The sequence below is a fragment of the Hirsutella rhossiliensis genome (assembly GCF_020360975.1).
Source record: "Hirsutella rhossiliensis strain HR02 chromosome Unknown scaffold00001, whole genome shotgun sequence".
NCBI lineage: Eukaryota > Fungi > Ascomycota > Sordariomycetes > Hypocreales > Ophiocordycipitaceae > Hirsutella > Hirsutella rhossiliensis.
Window position 1 is genome coordinate 10958179 of NW_025408667.1, and position 20219 is coordinate 10978397.

At 56.1% G+C, this 20219-nt stretch overlaps 6 protein-coding genes across 6 annotated transcripts; 5 read left to right on the plus strand and 1 right to left on the minus strand.

The window, feature by feature from the left end:
* Positions 1-322: 322 nt before the first annotated feature.
* Positions 323-847, plus strand: HRG_01381 (hsp20/alpha crystallin family domain-containing protein; the record flags this gene model as incomplete). Its single annotated transcript, XM_044859852.1, has 1 exon — positions 323-847. One exon carries the CDS (start codon positions 323-325, stop codon positions 845-847), a length of 525 nt encoding a protein of 174 aa, XP_044726252.1.
* Positions 848-4884: 4037 nt separating this feature from the next.
* HRG_01382 (endonuclease-reverse transcriptase domain-containing protein) lies at positions 4885-6415 on the plus strand (the record flags this gene model as incomplete). The annotated part of the gene is made up of 4 exons (XM_044859853.1): positions 4885-4947; positions 5028-5889; positions 5997-6244; positions 6317-6415. 4 exons carry the CDS (start codon positions 4885-4887, stop codon positions 6413-6415), a joined length of 1272 nt encoding a protein of 423 aa, XP_044726253.1.
* A 3936-nt stretch (positions 6416-10351) lies between these two features.
* HRG_01383 (ATP-dependent DNA helicase PIF1) lies at positions 10352-10969 on the minus strand (the record flags this gene model as incomplete). Its single annotated transcript, XM_044859854.1, has 3 exons — positions 10352-10699; positions 10801-10847; positions 10906-10969. 3 exons carry the CDS (start codon positions 10967-10969, stop codon positions 10352-10354), a joined length of 459 nt encoding a protein of 152 aa, XP_044726254.1.
* A 470-nt stretch (positions 10970-11439) lies between these two features.
* Positions 11440-12347, plus strand: HRG_01384 (integrase core domain-containing protein; the record flags this gene model as incomplete). Its single annotated transcript, XM_044859855.1, has 3 exons — positions 11440-11876; positions 11907-12075; positions 12132-12347. The coding sequence occupies 3 exons, from the start codon at positions 11440-11442 to the stop codon at positions 12345-12347; spliced, it is 822 nt and encodes a 273-aa protein (XP_044726255.1).
* Positions 12348-16242: 3895 nt separating this feature from the next.
* Positions 16243-17862, plus strand: HRG_01385 (centromere DNA-binding protein complex CBF3 subunit; the record flags this gene model as incomplete). Its single annotated transcript, XM_044859856.1, has 1 exon — positions 16243-17862. The coding sequence occupies one exon, from the start codon at positions 16243-16245 to the stop codon at positions 17860-17862; it is 1620 nt and encodes a 539-aa protein (XP_044726256.1).
* A 975-nt stretch (positions 17863-18837) lies between these two features.
* HRG_01386 (RNase H domain-containing protein) lies at positions 18838-19866 on the plus strand (the record flags this gene model as incomplete). Its single annotated transcript, XM_044859857.1, has 4 exons — positions 18838-18856; positions 18899-19123; positions 19165-19651; positions 19701-19866. The coding sequence occupies 4 exons, from the start codon at positions 18838-18840 to the stop codon at positions 19864-19866; spliced, it is 897 nt and encodes a 298-aa protein (XP_044726257.1).
* Between the last annotated feature and the right edge of the window lie 353 nt (positions 19867-20219).

Consider the following 20219-nt stretch of genomic DNA (forward strand, 5'->3'; position numbering starts at 1 on the left):
GCGGGCACCAATGGCTTCACTCGTCGTGCAGCCACCATCACAGTGTTCTGGGCTCTCCAAGACTCTTCACATATTGTTACCGAGTTGATCAGGAGAGCTTAGTCTCACCTAATCTTTTTGCCAATTTTAGGCGTCTCCAGATAGATCATCATGACGTAACAAAATGTGTACTGTCCTTGTAACCACGAAGGGTGCCTCACATCTTCCGACAACCGCTCTACCAAATATAGGTCGAACTCGCGCCTTGTCTCCGTGGGCAATAGAACATTGCTATTCCTCCACATAACATCAGAAATTTAAGCCACTATTATCGCGAAGAAATATGGAACATCTGCCACAATGCATCACCTCAAACCCTACCTTCGCCCCCGTTATGCACCTGCTCGATGATCTCGACAAGTATTCCCGCCAGCTAGGCAGCGACCACCACCGCCGCAGTGGCCACCGTATCTTGTCGCCAAACTTTGACTTGCGCGAATTAGACGATGCCTTTGAGCTTCACGGAGAGTTTGCCGGTGTGCAGAGGAAAGAACTGACAATCGAGTTCACCGAGCCGCAGACGCTGGTCGTCCGCGGCTCCATCAAGCGATCGTATAATACCACTGATAGCTCCGCTGCCAAGAAATCCTATCACGACCAAGAGCCAACTCCGGCGGCTGCTGAGCCCGATAAGGCCAAGTACTGGATCTCAGAGCGTGGCATCGGCGAGTTTTCGCGCACCTTCAGCTTCCCGGAGCGTGTCCTGCAAGAAGGCGTCACCGCCCAGCTCGAGGCCGGCATCCTCAGTATCCATGTGCCCAAGGCGAACAAGCATGAAAAGCATTCGCGCCGGATTGAAATCGCATAAGCGGGGGTTAAGCTCGAAAGGGAGCCTCGGAATTACCAGATTGCTTGATTTGCGTCACATTGTCCATCAACGCAACCTACTATCATACACAATGGAAGCAGAAGGAGTGCCTGCTGCTCTTATAGTTGCGTGCATGTAAAAGAGAGGCTTATCCAAGGGGTTGCTTGAGAGAGTCAGTCAGGGGCTCTATCTCCACTTTACGATGCTGAGTTGTTACAGCAGTTGAATTGCAGATTGTGGCTTTATGCGAATCCTATGGCCCTGCTGTGTGGCCATGAGCTGTATAGGAAACGTCGTGCGCAATTTATTACCTACGCTCTTTGCTGCGGGCCGGCTCTGATGTTCTACTTAGCAATTCCGTACTCCATCTAGCCTTATTCATCCCTTGGGAAGACTTCCTCTCCAAGAGTCACGGTGATATCACCGCGCATATGGTTGAACTGCGAAGCAGCCCTTTGCCCCCGCCTCCGTTTCCGTGTCTCCAATATCTGCCTTCTGAGAAGGTCAGCCGAGGGTGCACGTAGAGACGCAAAGCTCTGGGCCAGCCGGTCGGAGGGCGATGACACCGTGGACGTCGAGTTCCCACTTCATGAAGGTGACTATGGTGAGGAACCTGCAACAACGGCCAAGTGTCTTCAAAACTATACAGCTCTGCTCCAGGTTCTGCAGAATGCCGTACGAGAATCTCATGCTACGGGGGACTCTCACGTCCTCCGGGACCTGATATGGGACCTGTGCCAAGAGAACCCGCTTGAAGAGAGACGACCTTTGGTCCAACGCCACGAAGGTGTCTACGAGCAAATTCGCCGCAGCCAGGATAGTCCCCTTCGCCAATATGCGACACTGTCTGGCGAGGATGTCCAGGCCGTGGCAAAGGCCCAGGACATGCTGCATCTTCAACAGCTGGATGAGATTGAAAGTGGCTTCCGGGGTGTCGCACATCCCCCAAGTAACGCCGATGTAGACGATATGCTTGTTTCCCACTGTGATACGGAGATCTCCTTTCCGCGTTATGGTCAAGACGCAGTCGCACAGGACCCTCGAATGTTTCTCGACATCAATTCGGCAACTGGCTTTGTGGAGATGGGCCACATTGCCGCCACCAGCTATACTCTCAACTACCTACAGACCATGGCTCTTCAACTTGTTCGTGGGTTGTTGGATAAGTACACTACCGACCCGGATTCAGCCGGTCAACATCTACGATACACTGGCGGGCCAGGTGGTACGGGAATGTCCAGAATTGTCGATGCCCTGAAGGACATATTCGCGGCGACAGGCCAACCGCACCTTCTCCAAGTTACTGGCACCTCTGGCAGTGCTGCAGCCCGCATCGGCGGGACGACGATCCATTCGGCCTGCGGGTTGGGTGCCCATCGCTCCCCAAACAAGTCGCCTCCACCGTTCTCGGAAGCCAAGAAATGGGCGTGCAAGCAGAAGTTGGTGCTCGTGATCGATGAGGTCAGTATGCTCGGAGGAACCTCCTTCTACGACGTCAGCCGCCACCTCCAGTCGCTCCGCGACTGCTTGGACAAACCATTTGGCGGCATACCTATTATTCTGCTCATGGGGGATTTCCACCAGTTCGCCCCCGTGAGAGAGACTAGCCTTTTGGTCAGTACTCATCCAGCCCATGTCACAGACCCTCGACCCGACCAATTCCCATTTCAGGTTCTTGTCGGCGAGATGTACGCGACGCGGATTACCCGTTGCACCTGCATTTGTCCTCACTGACTACAATGCCCAAGGGAAAAAATTCCTGGAAGTACTCTTGGAGCTGCGAGGAAATCGCGTAATAAACGGTGAGCCTTCCAAATGCGATTTTACCAGTCTCTATGTACAACTATCCAGGTGTACAACACTTCAAGATATCAAGCTTCTCAGTCCCATACGACCCCAGGATTTCATCGGCAACAGGCTTGATCAGGCTATAATTGATGGAATGCAGAGACTCAAGGAACTGGCTTTAGAAACGAGACGGGCATACGATTCAAGGCAGCGATACGTAGAAGCGGCGTGAGAGATTACTCTGATGATATCTTCGCTTCAAGGTTCATGAACGATTGAGTAAGGTAGAGAGTGTGTGCTATAGGTACATGCTTAGATAAATTTACCTCTTGGCTGGGCCCTCGGCGGGCCGCCTTAGGGAGTAACTTAGGCGGCCAACTTAGTGGTAACCCTAGACAGGCCTTCTCCCCTGCAACCCCCGCCCAACCAGCGTGCTCACCTTCCCCTGTTTTCTTACTTTCTTGGCATGCAATTGTTAAGAAAGTAGCGCAATTTCCCACCAACTCGCCTAACAACTGCACGTTAATCATTCCAGCCGCGCTTTGCGCTGGCTTCGGCAGCAGCCATGGCATCTGCCACGAGCTCGCATGCCAGCCCAGATCCCTTTGATCTGGGTGTCCATACCCCCCAACCTCGCGCGATTAGCCCGTGCATCTCAGCTTCGACACAGTTCCCCCATTGCGAGCCGTCCCATTGGTCTCACATCCGCGTTTCGGCGACCGGCGGCGACGCCGTCCTCGCCCCTTATCAGACTCTCCAATGCCGCCGCTACGGAAGGAGCGCAGCGTGAATCCACCCCGAACCGGCCTGGCTCGGCCGAGTCCGTTAACCTCCAGCCGGTCTCGATCGTTGAAGCTGCCAACAAGCTCGCAGTTGAACAAACAAATGCCTACAACGCCAAAATGACAGTGTTCCGAGCCTTTTGTGAATCGTTCGAACAGACTGCGAAACAATACACGTCCGGCCTTGAACACAGCTTTGCGGAACAATTTTCCAACAGCTTCCTCGACTTTTGGAAGCAGGCGCTCTCCGACCTCAATTCCGCACCCGCCCCGACCTACAGCAGCGTCGCCGCCGGTCGCCCTGCAAGCCAGCCCCTCGGGGCCACACCCCCCGGCCGCCGCAGCCCCGCAACAGCAACGACCACAACAACCAATCTCCCGTCTCCAGGGACGACCAATCCCCGCCCCACCAAAAGAAGACCTCCGTGTTTTCGTGCGGCTCGATGCCGAAGCGCCGGCGCGAGACCACAGCAGCTACGCAATTCGGACCCACATCGCCGCCAAAGTCGGCATCGACTTGCACCGGGTCCCGGCAGCTTTCAAGGTAAACTCCGGATGGGCCATCCGAACAACGGACGCTACCATCAGGGACCTCATCGTCCAGCGACAGTCGGAATGGTCCGAGGACCTAGACGCGACCTCGGTGGAGATTAGTCACAAATGGTACACGTACGTCGTGCCCAACTGCCCCGAAGACTTACGGACTTGCAGGGCAATGAAGTCAACTACGAGGCGGCCGTCAAAGACGAAATCGCCTGCCAGACCGGGCTCACACCCATCAGCATCCGTCCCAGCCGGCACGATTCAAGCGACCTTCCGAGTAAGACGCTTATTGTGTCCTTCCTCGAGCCTACCCAGAGACCTTGGAGACTTTTGGCTCCAGCCGACTTGCCCGACACATCGTCAGATCCAGCATGCCCAGCCAGTGCAACAAATGCTGGGATTTCCACGCTCGACACAGCTGTGACCGACAACCGTCCTGCAAGCGTTGCGGAAGGAACGGCCATGACGGTGAAACCTGCGTAGCCCTCGAGCAGTGCGCAAACTGCCTCGGACCCCATTCCGCAGATTTCTCGAAATGCCCTGCACGCCCCAAGCGATCACACGGCGTCATTCGCCGCCTGACGAAGGAGGAGAAAACCCTCGTCCGACAGATGGGCACCCAACTATTTGCTCAGCGGAAGCAACAGTTCGAGCGCATAGACCAACCCGAACAGCTAGAACGAGACTCTCCGAGATTCTCAATTCCATAGCTCCGAGCACTGCTCAGCCCGACGACCAGGAAGCCGAGCACCCAGATGACAGGTCACGGGGCAGGAGCGAAACCTCAGTCCTAAGCTCGACCAGGACCATGTCTCCGCCATTCATTATGGTAACCACGACACCTCAGCCTCAGAGCGAGGGCAACGAATCTAGACCAGCTTCCCCTTCAAAGAAGCGACGCATCAGCCCCATTGCACTATCTCCATGACGAGACATCCCCGCGTGAACCAAAGCGACAAGAAGACCCTGCGAGTCTTCCAAGCTAACGTAGGCAAGATCTCGCCAGCACATGACTGCGCCTTGCCCTCGCCGACTCTGAACGATACGACATAGTGCTCCTCCAGGAGCCGTGGACGGAAGCCAAGGACGGCCGATGTCTTACCAAAACCCACCCAGCCTACGATACCTTCTCCCCAGTCGACAGCTGGGACGACAACAGCACCCGACCTCGAGTAATGACCTATGTCCGGCGGAGTCCCTGCCTGATGACAGATCAGAGGAGGCCTGTGGCGACCCGCGACATTCTCTGGCTCACCATCAACAACATAACAGTAGTAAACTTCTATCGACAACCGCACTACGATGAAGCACTGGAGATGCTCCTCCAGTGGACCACACCAGGAAGGTGCCTAGTAGCAGGCGACTTCAACGCCAAACACAGTAGCTGGCAAACCGGCCGGCTCGATGGCCGAGGTGACGACATCGCCTTTTGGGCCTCTGAGAACGGCCTTAGCTTGCTCAACCCTGCCGATGTGCCAACGAACCCACATGGCAACACAATAGACCTCGCCTTCTCCAACATACCACTATCCGAAGCTGTCGTGGAGGAACACCTGGCCACCAGCTCTGACCACTTCACGCTCAGCGTGACACTCGCTGACCTGGCTCCGGCCTCGGTGCCGCTAGGAAAGGTCCGCCTCACCTCTGACGACGAGCTCGCTCGTTTCGCCGAAATGGTCGATTCCGGAGCAACAGCTATCCCGGCCGCGGCCTCGTCTCCCCAAGAGCTTGATTCCCTGGCGTTGGCGCTCGTGGAACTTCTCCAACTGGCAGCCAAGGCCGCCGGTCGCCCGTCCGCAAAGGGGCGCAGCGCGCCCTGGTGGACAGAAGAATGCGCCTCGCCGCGGCGGAATACCGCGCGATTAGGAGAGTCTACCCTCTCGGCTTCAATCGGGAAGTCCAGCTTGCAAGAGAGACTTCCAGAAAGTCGTGCGGCGAGCCAAAAGACATTACTGGCGCAATCTGATCGACAGCTTCACTGACAGCGCCTCCGTATTCAAAGCGGTCCGATGGCTGAGATCACCGGGCGCTTTCAGCCTCCGCCCTACAAGTAGGCGATGTAGTTTACGAGACGCAGCTTGACAAAGCCAATGCCCTACGGCGGGCGACGCTCGAGCGGCGCACGGCGGACGACGACATCCCAGATCCGTGGATCCCAGTCGACACAACGAAAACCGTTCCCTTCACGCAACAGGTGTCACTTGAGGAAGTGCGCGACGCAACCCTACGGACAGGAAACACGTCTCCCGGCCCCGACAGCATCACGGTACAAATGCTCAAGGCGGTATGGCGTATTATCGGAAGCCACGTCCAGCGGCTGTACGAAGGCTGCCTCACCATCGGCCATCACCCGAAGCCGTTCAGAGAGGCCGAAGTAGTCATGATAACAAAACCAGGCCGAAGGAACCTCTCGACCCTCGTGCCTGGCGACCCATCTCCCTACTGTCCTGCCTAGGCAAAGGTCTCGAGCGGCTCATCGCACGCCGCCTGGCATGGGCCTCCGTCCACTACGGAGTCCTCCATTCACAACAAGCTGGCGCTCTCCCGAAGAGATCTGCCGTTGACCTTGTTGCCGCTCTGCTGCATGACATTGAAGAGGCGTTTGCCCGCGGACAAGTTGCCACGTTGGTGACTATGGACATCCAGGGAGCCTTCGACACTGTCCTCCGCAACAGGCTGATCCTTCGCCTCCGTGAGCAGGGTGGCCAGAACATCTCGCTCGATGGGCTGGTTCTTTCATGCATGACCGCTAGGCGCGCGTCAGATACCAGGACACTACCACGCCCAGCTCGCCTCTCCAATGCGGCCTCCCAGGATCACCAGTCTCGCCCATCCTTTTCTGTTGTACACGGAACCAATTTACCGCCTAGGGAAGCCGAAGGGCGCTTCGGCTACGCAGACGACACGGGTATCCTATGCATAGGTAACTCCTGGAGAAGACAGCCGAGAGAGCGTCGCGCTATGTAAACGAACTTGTGGCCTGGGGCGCCGCCAACGGCATCGCCTTCGACCCGATGAAGACTGAGGTCATGCATTTCTGTCGAAGCAAACCTAAAGTTGCCCGCCTATATTTCACGGCGACTCAGAGAAGCGCCCTGACCGAGCACTGCGATGGCTAGGCATCTGGCTCGACAGCACCCTGTCGTTCAAGACACACGTGGAAAAGTGGACAGCCAAGGCACAGGTCGTGGCCTATCACTTGAAAAGTCTGGCAAACACCAAACATGGTCCTCTTCCCGGTGCCGTTCGCAGAGCCGTAAGAGCATGTATCGAACCGGTGCTGCTCCACGGCACCGAGGCATGGTACCCCGGATTAACCAGCCCGCGATGGACCCAGCCAGCAAAAGAAGGACCATCCGGGATACAGCAACTCATCCGAAAGATGAACAAGTCGCTTCACACATCCATCCGAGCCATCCTGCCTGTTTGGAGGACGACGCCGATCAATGCCCTCCATCGAGAGAGCGGCATTCCACCGGTGATACAACTGCTCGAGGGCGTCGCATGCGCTTCGCGGCCCGCCTCAAGTCTCTCGATGAAGCCCATCCGCTTGCGAAACGTACAGTCCGGCCCAAGCCCCCTGTCATCCACAGGTCGATCAAACTGAAGTACCAGGTGCCGCGAGAAGGCTTCCGGACCCGACTTCGACGCAGTGACCAGCTGCTGCCTTGCAGCAGGCGGCCAATTCTCCTCCCTCGCCGCTTCGGCGACGATCAGGCGCTGCCTCTGCAAACCGCCCCGAAAGACCAGTCAGCAGCGGATTTCCGCATTTGGCTCCGGTCAGTGCCACCACACACTCTGGTCGTCTACTCAGACGGATCGCTCTCCTCGGATGCAGCGGTCGGTTATGGCTATGCCATCCATCTGGATGGGCAAACCGTCCTAAGTGGCTGCGGCCGACTTGGGCCCGCTGAGGTTTTGATGCAGAAGCGAAAGGCGCGCTCGAGGGCCTGCGCGCTGCCCTAAGCCTCCCACGATCGCAGAGGGTAGTCGTTTGTCTCGACAACATCGCGGCGGCAACATGCCTCAGAGGCATGCCGGCAGACTCCTCCCAGGATGTCTTCCTCGAGTTCCAGGCCCTGGCCACAGCACACGGTGCCACGGAGGTCCGCTGGATCCCCGGCCACACCAGCATCCCAGGCAACGAGCAGGCCGATGCCTTAGCGAAAGCAGGAACCTCTCAACCCGAGCCCGCAGGCGCTGTCCCGACACTGGCATATCTGCGCAGGGCTGCCAGGCAGCAGCCTAAAGTGCAGTTAAAGCCTGGTGGGAAGCCTCTGCACCCGAACAGTACAAGCCACTGCACCTTAAGCCGACGACCGGCTGCCCCCCGGAGCTCAAACTCCCCCGACCGCTACTCCACCACTTGCTTGCAGCCCGAACCCGTCACGGGGACTTTGCCGACTACCACGAGAGGTTCAACCACGACGATGCGCGACTGACGTGCTCATGTGGCCGACGAAAAGAGCCAAACCATGTCTTTTATTGCCGAAAGATCGAGCCGCGGCATCGGATGAGGCTGACACCCTCACCGACTGCAGCAGTCAATCGCGCAATAGGCAGAGACTTCGACAGATTCGTCAAGCTGGCGAAGGCGACCTCCTTCTTTGAATGGGCTTGCCCCTCGCCACTAGGCGGCTGTATCATCTTTCCCTCACCTCTTTCCTTTGTTCAACTTCCCCCCGGATTCGGCCAGGCAGAGGGTGCTGCAACACCCTTTGCCCGGCCGGGTCAACTGAGGCTGCGCTCTGCAGTCTCCGACAACGGTCCCTTGGAGACCAAAACTGAATGGCAATCTCACTGCCGCGCCTGTACGACCCGCTGACGGGCACCAGGTTCAACACGGAGCGCCTCAGAGCCGATGAAATGCTGGATGGTGGTTTGTTTACGTTTGCGAGAGGAAACTGTAGACAGCCCTAGCTCAGCACGTCCTGTGCCCCACCGGGACCTGAGCGGCCTCACGGCCGCTGGACGAAAAATACACATACATACATACATACCCCCGCCCAACTCCAGTTCCGTTCTTCAAGGCATTGGCGGGCCCTGGTAGGGGCCGGTCTCCTGTGCCTCCTTTATTCCTTCTTCTGCGCTGTCAAGCCACTGCTTGACAGTTACCCCTTTCCAACCCGAATGTGTCATGTACAAGCCACACCGGAGGATAATATGACTGATTAAATTTCGGCTGTTTTATTGTCAATATCGATAGGGGTCAATACGATATTGATCGACGATACTAATCGATATACTGTACTTATCGATGACCACCTGCCCATTCACTCACTCCCACTGAGGCCGTCCGCCTCGAGCAGAACGCATCCATCCAATTCATCCATTCGTCTGGTATCCCCCCTCACTTTCATCCTCTCCAGCAGTCGCTCTTTGCAGACCCCGTTGTACGCACCTTTGACGTCGAAGCTGATCCAGCTGAGCACCTTTCCAGTTCGCCATGCCTTGTAAGTGCCGTGTAGGAGATGCATTCCGCGACGACCGCTTCTAGGATCTTGCCAAGGGTTGATAGGAGAGAAATCGGTCGCCTGGCCTTGGCCAGTGCGTAATCAATCTTCTTTATCCTGTTTCTTCAGCGGGATGAGCCCTCCTTTCGGCGTTCGCACATAGAGGACCGGTGCGGCCGCTGCTGAACTACTCGCTTGAATGAACACCCTGTCCAAAAGGTCCTTCAGGGTCTTCCGCAAGACCAAAAGCTCTTCGCTTCACCTCAAAGCTGTCAGATTTCTCTCGGCCTCTCCTCCGCATTATCTCCGATAGCTGTTTTTATCCAACATCATGAGCACGGCTGGCCCTTCGACGCAGCCACAGCGCAGGGCGTGCAGAGATCCGAATTGGAGTCCGCCAGGTACGGGCAATCATGTGTGATAGAGTGGGCGCACTGCTTGTTGGAGATGGACATGATTCCAGCACTGCCGTTACAAAGGTGCAGTAGCTGGCAAATGGGGCTGTTGGCGACATTGGCGGTCATGTCGGTATCGCACACCGTAGGGCGATCTAGGCATGCAACGACTCTTGATTTCTATATAAATGAAGATAAATATAGTTGTTTTCAAAGCTAGTTGTGGCATTGAAAACAAGGCTCTTTGATTCGTAGTTGTGCTGTTGCCTTGGGGTGGCGATGCTGCCTGTAGTGCGCCAAAAGAGATGTGCAACTCTCTTGGAGATGCGGCTAGCCTAACTTTATCTGCTGCCCCGCTTAACATTGCCACTTAGGCAGCTTAGGTGACATTGCCTGGAAGGTTCGATTCTATGCTACGTCACAGTTCACACCTTGCACTTTAGAGCTATGGTGCGAGGCGTACAATCAGCCGAAGGCTGCGAGTCTGGCCAACAGTTAAGCAGTCACCGAACAATCAGTACAGTATCTACAATCATATATTCATTACATTATCTGCGCCTTGGAAAGTGTCGTTCTTGTCGCGGGTAGCATCAAGTGGAGTTGCGTAGACCCGAGGCCTATCTTGTACAGATTCTGGGCGAAAACCTGTCGTTTGCGAAGTTGCTGATCCCTCATTTTCATCTTAATTCCTTCCGGCGGCGACGCGTAAGTCAGGTGATTGCGGTCAAACAGGGCATCCAGCATCAGACCCTGCAGCGTTTTCACACGCGAGACGGCCACGTAGCTCAAACCGGTCTGGAAGTCACGGCAGGACAGATACGTTACGATCATGTCTTCGGTGATGCTCTGCGACTTGTGAACCGTAATGGCGTAGCATACGATCAGGGGAAACTGCATGCGAGTGCAGAGTGTGGATCCGACGAGGAAGTCCCTGTCTACTGGCAGAATCGGGACAATTTTCCTGCCATCGGAGATGGTCAGGAATACAGTACCAGCCCCGTGTACTTGTTAAACTCCATCATGATCACGCAGGGAGGATCTTGCATGGGGTCAGCTCCAGTCGCGCAGGCGATATCGTACACTGTACGGTTCTGTACCACGTGCACCGTTGCAGAGGCCAACTGGCTGCCAAAGGTTGGATGTCAAGATCAGGACGCTCATTCACTGTGCTGCCTAGTAGGCAGCAGGCAGTTCGTAGTACCATATTAGTGATAAATTCGAACTTTATAGGTGACAACGTCGTCTATGCTGCCTGGGCGGCGACATCGCCACTCAGCCCAAAATAACAAGTATAAGAAGCCAGCTTTTCACCATCACTTAGAAAAAAAAATGAAGAATCTTTCGTTGCCCGATTCACAGGGGATCTTCTTCCCGATCGTTGCTCAGTCATCCATACTGTCCGTGCATTTTGTTGTGCGACACATGGTGACGAGCATTGTGGTGGAAGTGGATTGGGAAAAGCGCCTGTAACCCGATCTGATGCGACTTGATCGTAACCTGCCGATTCTACTGCCTCGGGCAGTCCCAGCTTGTTTGCCGGGTTGTGGCCAATTGTGACACCTGCGGCAGAGCACGCATCTGGATTCCTCAAGCCGCTACCGATTCCAGACTTGCCGCGAAGCCACCTATCCATGGACTTCATCACAGACTTGCCTCCTACTGGACCGATTAAGGCACGGTACCTGCGAGTGATCATAGACAGATTGATGAAGGCTGTGGCTCTGGAGGTGATGGACACCATAGAAGACGAGACGTGTGCGCAGCGTTTTCTCCAGTGTCATTACAGGTTCCACGGTATGCCTTGGTCAATCGTCAGCGACCGCGGAAGCAACTGGTTGAGCCAATTTTGGAAAAGGTTCAGTCAGCTGGCGGGTATATCGCAGCGGCTCAGCACGTCGTATCACCCGCAAACCGACAGCGGACCGGAGAGGATAAACCAGGAGATCGAAGCTTACTTGAGAGCTTACGTTTCTTACATGCAAGACGACTGGGGAGACCTCCTCCCCGCCGCGCAGCTGGCACTCAACAACCGTGAATCAGCAGCGACCAAGATCAGCCCCCTCTTCGTGTAGCATGGCTATCACATCGATCCCATAAGCGTCGAGGACTCGGAGGATCCAGCTCGGGATCGGGAGGAGAGTAAAGTAGGCGGCTTCCTCACCCGGCTGCAAGAAGTCAATGAGTACATGCAAGCGGTGATGGCTGCCTCGCAGCAACAACAAGAAGAGGCCGCGAATGCGAAGCGACAACCAGCAGAGCGTTTTGAGGTTGGCGATGAGTTGTGGCTTTCGATGGCAAACTACCGGTCGCCACGACCGTGCAGAAGCTGGACTGGTTGCATCACAAGTATACGGTCACGAAGGTCATTAGCTCGCATGTTGTCGAGCTTGACGTGCCTGGCTCGATCCGCCCGCGTTTCCACGTCGACTTCCTCCGGCGAACCCAGCAAGACCCAGCTCCTGGCCAAGAGGTAGACGATGCACAGCCAACGCCGATACATGACGAGAATGGAAAAGCGCTTTGCGATGTTGAGACATGAGATCCTTTGCGCGAGATGGAAGAAGAGAAGACGTGGTGAGTTCAGGCAGGCACTTGTCCGGTCAGTGAATCAACAAGGAAGTATTGGTCAGCTTCTTCAATAATTTCTTCCCACTTGGCCAACCAGCAAGAAACGGTCGGCTTCGAAAAGGACCTCAGGTGGGCAGTATATTGGCTTCTGATTCGGTCAGCCATAAACCCTCGCGATGGTGCAGTTGAGTCCTCGAGCCTCTTGATCCATTGGTCAGGCTTTCTAACCATACGCCATACGCCATACGGACCTGTATGGTTTATGGTGTATGTTTTATTCTCATATGGTGAACTAAACCATATATTGCCCATACAAGAAATGACGTCATTGGGTCATACTTCCCGTGCCCAAGGGGGTGTTATTACCGCACTCTTCGGCCGACTCGGACCCGTTTTGCTCAACCTCCTCTATTCGTAACCCTGCCGTGATGCCGCTGCGGATCCAGCTTTTCAGGCACTCTCCTCTCTCGACTGTCGATGCTCCGAGAAGCATTCGATCCCAAGAGATAGTGCGCCTTGCGCCTGAGAATGTGCGCTCTGGGTCCGCAGACATGGCGGGTATTGAGAGTATGTCTATCACCATCTTGGACAACCGAGGGAAACGTTCACGGTGTTCATCACGGTGCCACCAGGAAAGTGGTGAACCGTCAATCTGAATAGGTGACTGCGATGTGAAGGTTTCATACTCGTCTGCGTCTGGTCCCTTGCCTATGACATGAAGTTACAGTGCGAGTAAGTCGTACTCGTCCTGTTGCAGTACTGAAACCTTAGAAGGCGTCACAGAAATTGTCGGCAGGTCCATGTACTCTTCTTCCCAGAGCTTCCTCACTGCGTCAAAGGTTCTTTTATGCCATGACTTGGGCCAGTTTTTCTCAATGTGAGCCTTTCCTTGAGACGGATGAAGAATCAGGGCTGCACCGTATGCCGGGGTCTCGTCAGAAAGCCGATAATACTTGTCGAAAACGTGCCAGCTGGTCAGCACCGGGCCGAGAAGTTGTTGATTCAGCTTGTATTTCTCGAAAGCTTGTTGATAGTGTTTATGAAGGACATTCATCGTGAAGAGCGTGCGGTCTAGTGTTGAGCGATAGCCCTCAGTAAGGAGTGTTATTCTCCAGAATGGCTGCAAGAAGTTTCTTATATCTCGAAGGTTTTGCCAGTCTCGAGGTGCCAGATAGTCATTGACAAGTGTCTCGTAGTGTTTGTCTTGATACCACTTGACGTGCTCCTCCTTTTCAAGAGCAGTATCCAGTAGGAGGAACCAAGAGTTCCAGCGTGTGTCGTTGTGACCGCCGCTGCGGCGTTGCGTCGCGCTTCCCACTGGGCCCGGTTTCTGGTTCTTAAGTAGAGCCTTTCGGCCTGCTTAGCCGCCCGGGTGGCGTTTTCAACGTCAAGCATTTATTAATCAGTTGCATAAAGAGGGTTTCGGGTGCCTAGCTCGACAACAAGTTCTCGGCCCAATGCATCCATCCACTCTCGCTTCTTTATCCGCCGCGGGGGCTGAAGAAATTCCTAGTCACAGCTTGGATCGAGAGGAAGCCGTCCTGTTACATATTCTGACACCTGATATACCATATATTCCGTACAGCATTAGGCTTGAGTACCTACCTCACCTTTTTGTATCGCCGATGACTCCTGCCCGTGCTGGCCAACCCCCGCCTCGACCCACGACCCTCCGGTCCAGCCGCCTAAGGATGACCTGCGTGTCTTCGTGTGGCTTGACACAGTCCCAGCATGGGGCTACCAGGGACATGCTATCAAGGCTCACGGCTAAGACTCTCAACTTAGGGATAGGACGCATATCACAGATAGTCCGGGTGAAGACTGGATGGGCTATACGGGGCGCAGACCGGGAGCCAGGGTGGCAAACCACGCAATCAACGCAACTGAGTGACGGGATTGCGTGGATTGCCAGCTTACATCATCAAATCCTCGATTGCGTGCATTGCGTGCATTGCTGGCGTTGACGGTTGTCAATACGCAATTCGGAGATAACGACAAATTTCTCTGGCCCGTCCTCCCCTTTGTCAGAATGATCCTCTGCGGCTTCCACGAAGGCGTTGTCGTCTATCGATGGACCAACGACTCCCTGGTAGTTGTGTATTAATCCCGCGTTCAGCCAAGACCGGATGGACTGTGCGGCGCTGATGGTCTTCACCTCGAGTCTCCTGCGCAGCCCGGTAACCATCAGTCCAGCAAATGAAAACGCCCTTTCGCACTCGGCAGACATGGGCGGGACGGATAGCATATCAAAAGCCATCCTCGCCAGCCGCGGATATGTCGCCTCTAGGAGTTTCCAGTACTGAAATGGATTATTGATCTCCCCGTCTGCCCCGATATCGACGGTCCAACGATCCAACTCGTCGGCGATAGGGCGCGTCGATAGCCGGTAATCACCATTCGTGATCTGGCTCGATTGCACCCTATGCCTCATTCTAAACTTTTGGAAATCGTCCAGATCGTCGGGTGGCTGGAAGTTCTCGACAGCAGTGGCTGGACCCTCCTCCTCGACATTTAGCGACTTATAGTCACTTTCCCAGAAGGCTCGGACGATCCGCCGGGCTTCCGTGACCCATTCGGGTCGATGAGCCCAGGCTTCTTCGAACCACTGTAACCGCAAGGCAGGATGCAGGGCGATGGCCGAGTAGTACATCGGACACTCAATGAGCTTTGCGTACCTAGTACTTATCCAATTTTTTCCAACCCAATTCGACGTTAATTGCGAAGTGGCTAGAGTCCGGCAGATCTCTAGCCATCGTTTTGGCTTCTTCCAGCTTCTCCAGAAGATATTCGAACGCCTGGATGATATCCCATGCGGTTCCATAAATTGGTATCCGAGGGCAGGCTGAGCGCCGCTGATCCGGGCGGGTGGGGCGCGTCCAGAATCAGCGACAGGGATGGCCAATCGCATCAGCGGATATCCAGCCCCCCGCCGGGAGGGCGCGCCGTGGATATACGCAGATCTCATTACCCCGCTGATTGCGTCGCTGATTTCGTACCGAAGCCGCTATTCGCGTTCGCTAGAGCGCCCTGTCCACGAGCATTTAGGGGTCGACCAGCCCGGCGACGGAGCACCCGTGGTCGCCGGACGTAGCTCCCCTCGCCGCCGCACGCCACCCCCGCTCCGACCTGGACGGTGGTTTTATCCGTAGGGGTTTGCTTGGCTCTCTCTCCCTCGTTACGAACTACGATAAGCCATGGCCCGGACGCCGAATCGACAGAAGGTGAAGACGACGACAGGGGGGGGCCAAGGCGAAGCTCGCAGGACCAGCGGCCGGGCCAGGAGCTGGGGCTGGGGCTGGGGCTGGGGCAGGGGCAAGGGGGCGTGCAAAGCCGTCGAACATACGAGTCAGCCAACGCATCCGGCAGAAGGCGATGAACGACGCGGAGCTGCGCGCCAATGCACAGACGATCCTCTCTGTGATCCACGAGTCTCGACCGAAGACTACGACCTCGGCGTACGCGCCGAAGCAAGAGGAATTCGAGCAATTCTGCCAACGCAAACAGTACTGCGACGGCGCTACGGTTACGGACGAGAAGCTCCTCCTCTTCCTCGTCGAGGAGGTGGCGGGCCGACCCTTGAAGGTCAGGAGCCGCAAGGCCGCCTCCGACACTCCGCAGGACGAGACTCGGCTAGCCTGGCGGTCGGTCCGGACTTATGTCACCGCAATCACGGATCTTTACCGGACACAGAAGGCCCTTGGAATGAATACGCACCCGTCGCCTCGCGAGGACAACGTACGAGAGTACCTCAAGTCCCTACAACGTCGGGATGCACAACGGGACAAGGAGAACTACGCCGATAAAGGCCGCGATACTCTGCTCGATGGCTACTCGGAAATCGAATTTGAACGCGTATGCCATGAGCTATGGGCCCACAGCTGTACATCGACCGAGTGCCATTTCGGACCCTCGTGGATCTCCTCGTCGGTCATTACCTCCTCACCCGCGGCGGCGACCGTCGGGCCGCAGACATCTCGGACCTCTTCACGTTCGAGTTTGCCGGTGAGGGCTCGACCCGGTGCATGCCGCTCATCTTTACGACACGGGCCGGTAAGCAGAACCAGCACGGGCGCCTCGAGACTGCCGGCGCGTATCGGAATAGGAACCCGCTTATCTGCATTTTGGGCGGCCTCTCGTTTCACCTCCTGTATCGTTGGGATCTCGGTAGTGAGCCGTTTCCCGATTTCAGCCGGCGGTCCTCGTGGTACGATATCCGACTGATCAAGGGCAATGGCGCCGACCGGACGGCGGCCTTCTCGTACAACTCACAGCGCGACTGGTTTGTCAAAGCCTTTGCCTACGCCGGGATCACGTCGCAGAAGAAGACGCACGTTGGCCGCAGCTCGGGAGCGAGGACGGCGGAACTGAAGGGGATTAGTGAGGACCAGATCCGTCGGGCGGGTCGTTGGAATCAGGAGCAGATGGTCGGCTGTTACCTGAACTCCTTGCCTCGTAAATTCATGCGCACGATGGCCGGCCACCCGCCGCAGATCGGATGCTTCGAAATACGCCGTGCCGGGGTGACGCCGCCTGAGGTCCTCCTTTCGATGATCTGGCCCGAGCTAGATTGTTGGCGAGGCCGTTTCGGCCCGGGAACCGAGCAGGAGAACGACCTGGCGGCGATGGGCTCGACGAACCTTTTTTTCTATCTGCAGGAGGTTGTCTTGCAGGATTCGGTTGTCTTGATGAAGAAATACCCTGGAAGCCCTGTTTGGAACCACACAGTCTTCCGCCACCCAGCCTACGCGCCATTCGCGCAGCAGCTGTCGGACTTCATTCTCGAAGAGGAGCGGCCGAACCAGCTGGCCGTCCTGATCCAAGCGATGCCGGTCCTCGCAGACTACCTTGAATCTATCGACGCACGGAATGAAGCCAGGACAGTCCAACTTAAAGCAGAGCTAACGGATCAGCTCCGAGCCACCGAAGAACGTCTTGCGGTAGCCCAGTCGTCACTCTTTTCGAATGGCTTCAATTTCCAAGTTACGGCGGCGACGAACACCACTGCCACCACGGCCGCGGCCGTGGTTGACGCCGTTGAACAGGGAGGGCGAGGGGACGGAAGCCGATTTGTCTCGGCCCGGTCGAGCATCATCGACAGCCGAGCTACGAGCCCGACAGCGACAGACACGATTATGGTTAAGCCAGAGCCGCCGCCACGGTATAAGATGTTTCGAGCAGCGAAAATAGTCGAGGCGCTCTGGAGCGAGTGGACAGTTGGCCTCCGGGGCGGCCCGGCCATTGCCGACCTCGACAGCAGATGGGGAAGTTGTTGGCGCGCCGGCCAGCAAAACGAACTGCAGTGGTATTCGTTACGGCTCGAGGTCATTAGGGAGATTCGTAAGGTGGCGAAGGCCCACAGGTGTAGCGAGGAGGCCGCAACGCACATTGTCAACTTACAACAGCAACAAACCGGCCGCTCGCTCGACGTGTTCTGTAAACAGCTTCGCGCGAACAGCAAGGCACAAATTGTACGGCCGAAGAGGTAGAAATACACCATTTTTGCATCCTCCACCCCACTGTAACTGAACGAGCTCGTCTTGCCGCAGCAGCCCTCCCAGCAGCGGCATTTCGGTCGGACGGTCGGCTGACGGCCGACCGGGGACGTCAGCCGACCGTGGATATCCTATTGATCTCCAGCCGTCAAACGCAAGATGGACACGGGCGGGGCACTCTTTCAATTCCTTCACCACAACGCCCTTGTATTGGTCATACTCTTCGAAAAGCCTGGTCCGAATGGTCGTGTGAGTCATGTGCGCCTGGGTCAGGCCAATTGAGGGATTGAGATAATCTAGCAGATATCGGAATCGAGGGGCTTCGATTGCGCGAAAGGTAACATTTGACTCGGTGATCCAAGCAAGTAGGAGTGATTGGAACACATTCTTATCAAAGTGATCCTTGAGCGTGTTGATGAAGGCCTGCTCTTTACCCTCGTTTGCGTCGAGCTCGAAGAAATGTGCGATAGAACGCTTCTTGGTTGTCGTACCTCTCGGCAGCCGTTCCCCCAACGGCCCAGAAATGCGATGCGCATCGCGCAGATGGCGCTCGATATTTGTCGTTCCCTTCGCTGCAAAGCTTGGGGGTCCTTGGGGCGATTTCTTGACCAAACAGGTCTCGCATACCCACAGCCTATTGTCCCTGTTGTCTTGATGCTCGATGTCAAACCCAAAGCGCCAAATCCACGACTTGAGCTTGCCGGCGCGTTGGGATTTGGTGTAGCCGCGAAAGTGCTGCCATGGAAATTTTCCCATTCTCGACTGCCTTGAGGGCCTGCAGAAGGCAAAGAATCGAGAGAGTCGCCCATCTAAGAGAAGAGTGGGATGATATGAGAGCCTGAGAAGCGTCACAAAAAGCCCGATTCCGGCCCCATGATTGAGTCACTTCCCCCCTTTCTCATGAACGCGTAGACGCCAGGTTCAAACACGAGGGCGTCGAGTTCATAACAGCCAGGGACCCTTGTCAGAATGGATGATTGGTCCAATTGTCAATCTGCCCTTGAACTGCTGATGCTCCGGCTTGGCTGAGATTTCTTCATAATCCGCACTGGTCACCTACCCTACACATTTTTCACCGTCAACGGCAATTCCCTCAATCAGGTTCGCCAGCGACCAGCGTGGACCCTTGCAAACTGCGCCGAAAGAAGAATCGGCGGCAAACTTCGGCGAGTGGCTCCAATCAGTTGCTCCACGGACAGCAATCGTCTACTCGGACGGATCCCTCTCCCCCAGGATGGACTCACCGTCCTCAGCGGTAACGGCCGTCTTGGGCTTGCTGAGGTCTTTGATGCCGAGGCGAGAGGCTCCTAGAGGGTCTGCGTGCTGCGTTGAGCCTCCCGGCTGCAGACCAGATTGTCGTATGCCTCGATAACCTCGCGGTCGCGACGTGTCTTCAAGGCATGCCATCAGATTCCTCCCAGAAGGAGTTCCTGGAATTCCAGGCCTTGGCCGCAGAACATGGTGCCACTGAGATCCGCTGGATCCCCGGCCACACCAACATCCCAGGTAACGAGCAGGCAGACGCCTTAGCAAAGGCAGGAACCTCTCAACCCGAGCCTGCAGACGCTCTCCCGACGCTGGCATATCTGCGCAAGGTCGCTAGGCAGCGACCAAAAGACGCATTCAAAGCCTGGTGGGAAGTTTCTGCACCCCAACAGTACAGGGTCCTCGACCTCGATGCCACGACTGGCTGCCCGCCAGAACTTACCATTCCACGACCTCTGCTCCACCATCTGCTCGCAGCAAGAAGCCACCACGGGGACTTCGCTGATTACCACGAAAGGTTGAACCACGACGATGCGCGACTGACGTGCTCATGTGGTCGACGAAAGAACCAAAGCATCTCTTCTATTGCCGGAAGATCGCGCCGCGACATCGGATGAGGTTGGCACCCTCACCGAGCGCGGCGGTCAACCGAGCAATAGGCGAGACTTCGACCAGTTCGTCAAGGTGGCGAAGGCAAGCTCGTTCTTTGGAACGATCTGCCCTCGCCACTAGGCGGCAGCAACCGCTTTCCCTCCTTCCCTTCCCTTTGTTTGCACACACACATTCTCTCTTACCCGACTCGGCCGGGCGGAGGGTGCTCTCGGAACCGGCCCTGTGAGGCCAAAACGAAAGACATGGCTGTCGCGCCTGAACGTCCCGCTGACGGGCAGCAGGCTGAGCAAAGAAGCGCCTTTGAGCCGATGAAATGCTGAATGGTGGATTGTTTACGTTCTGTGGAAGGGGCAGAAGACGCGGATTGGTACTCGTTTCGTTTCGCGTATTGTGGGCCTACTCCGCGATAGTAGACTTCCAGCAGCTCAGCACGTCCTGTGCCCCGTCTCGGGGACCTGAGCGACCTAAAGGTC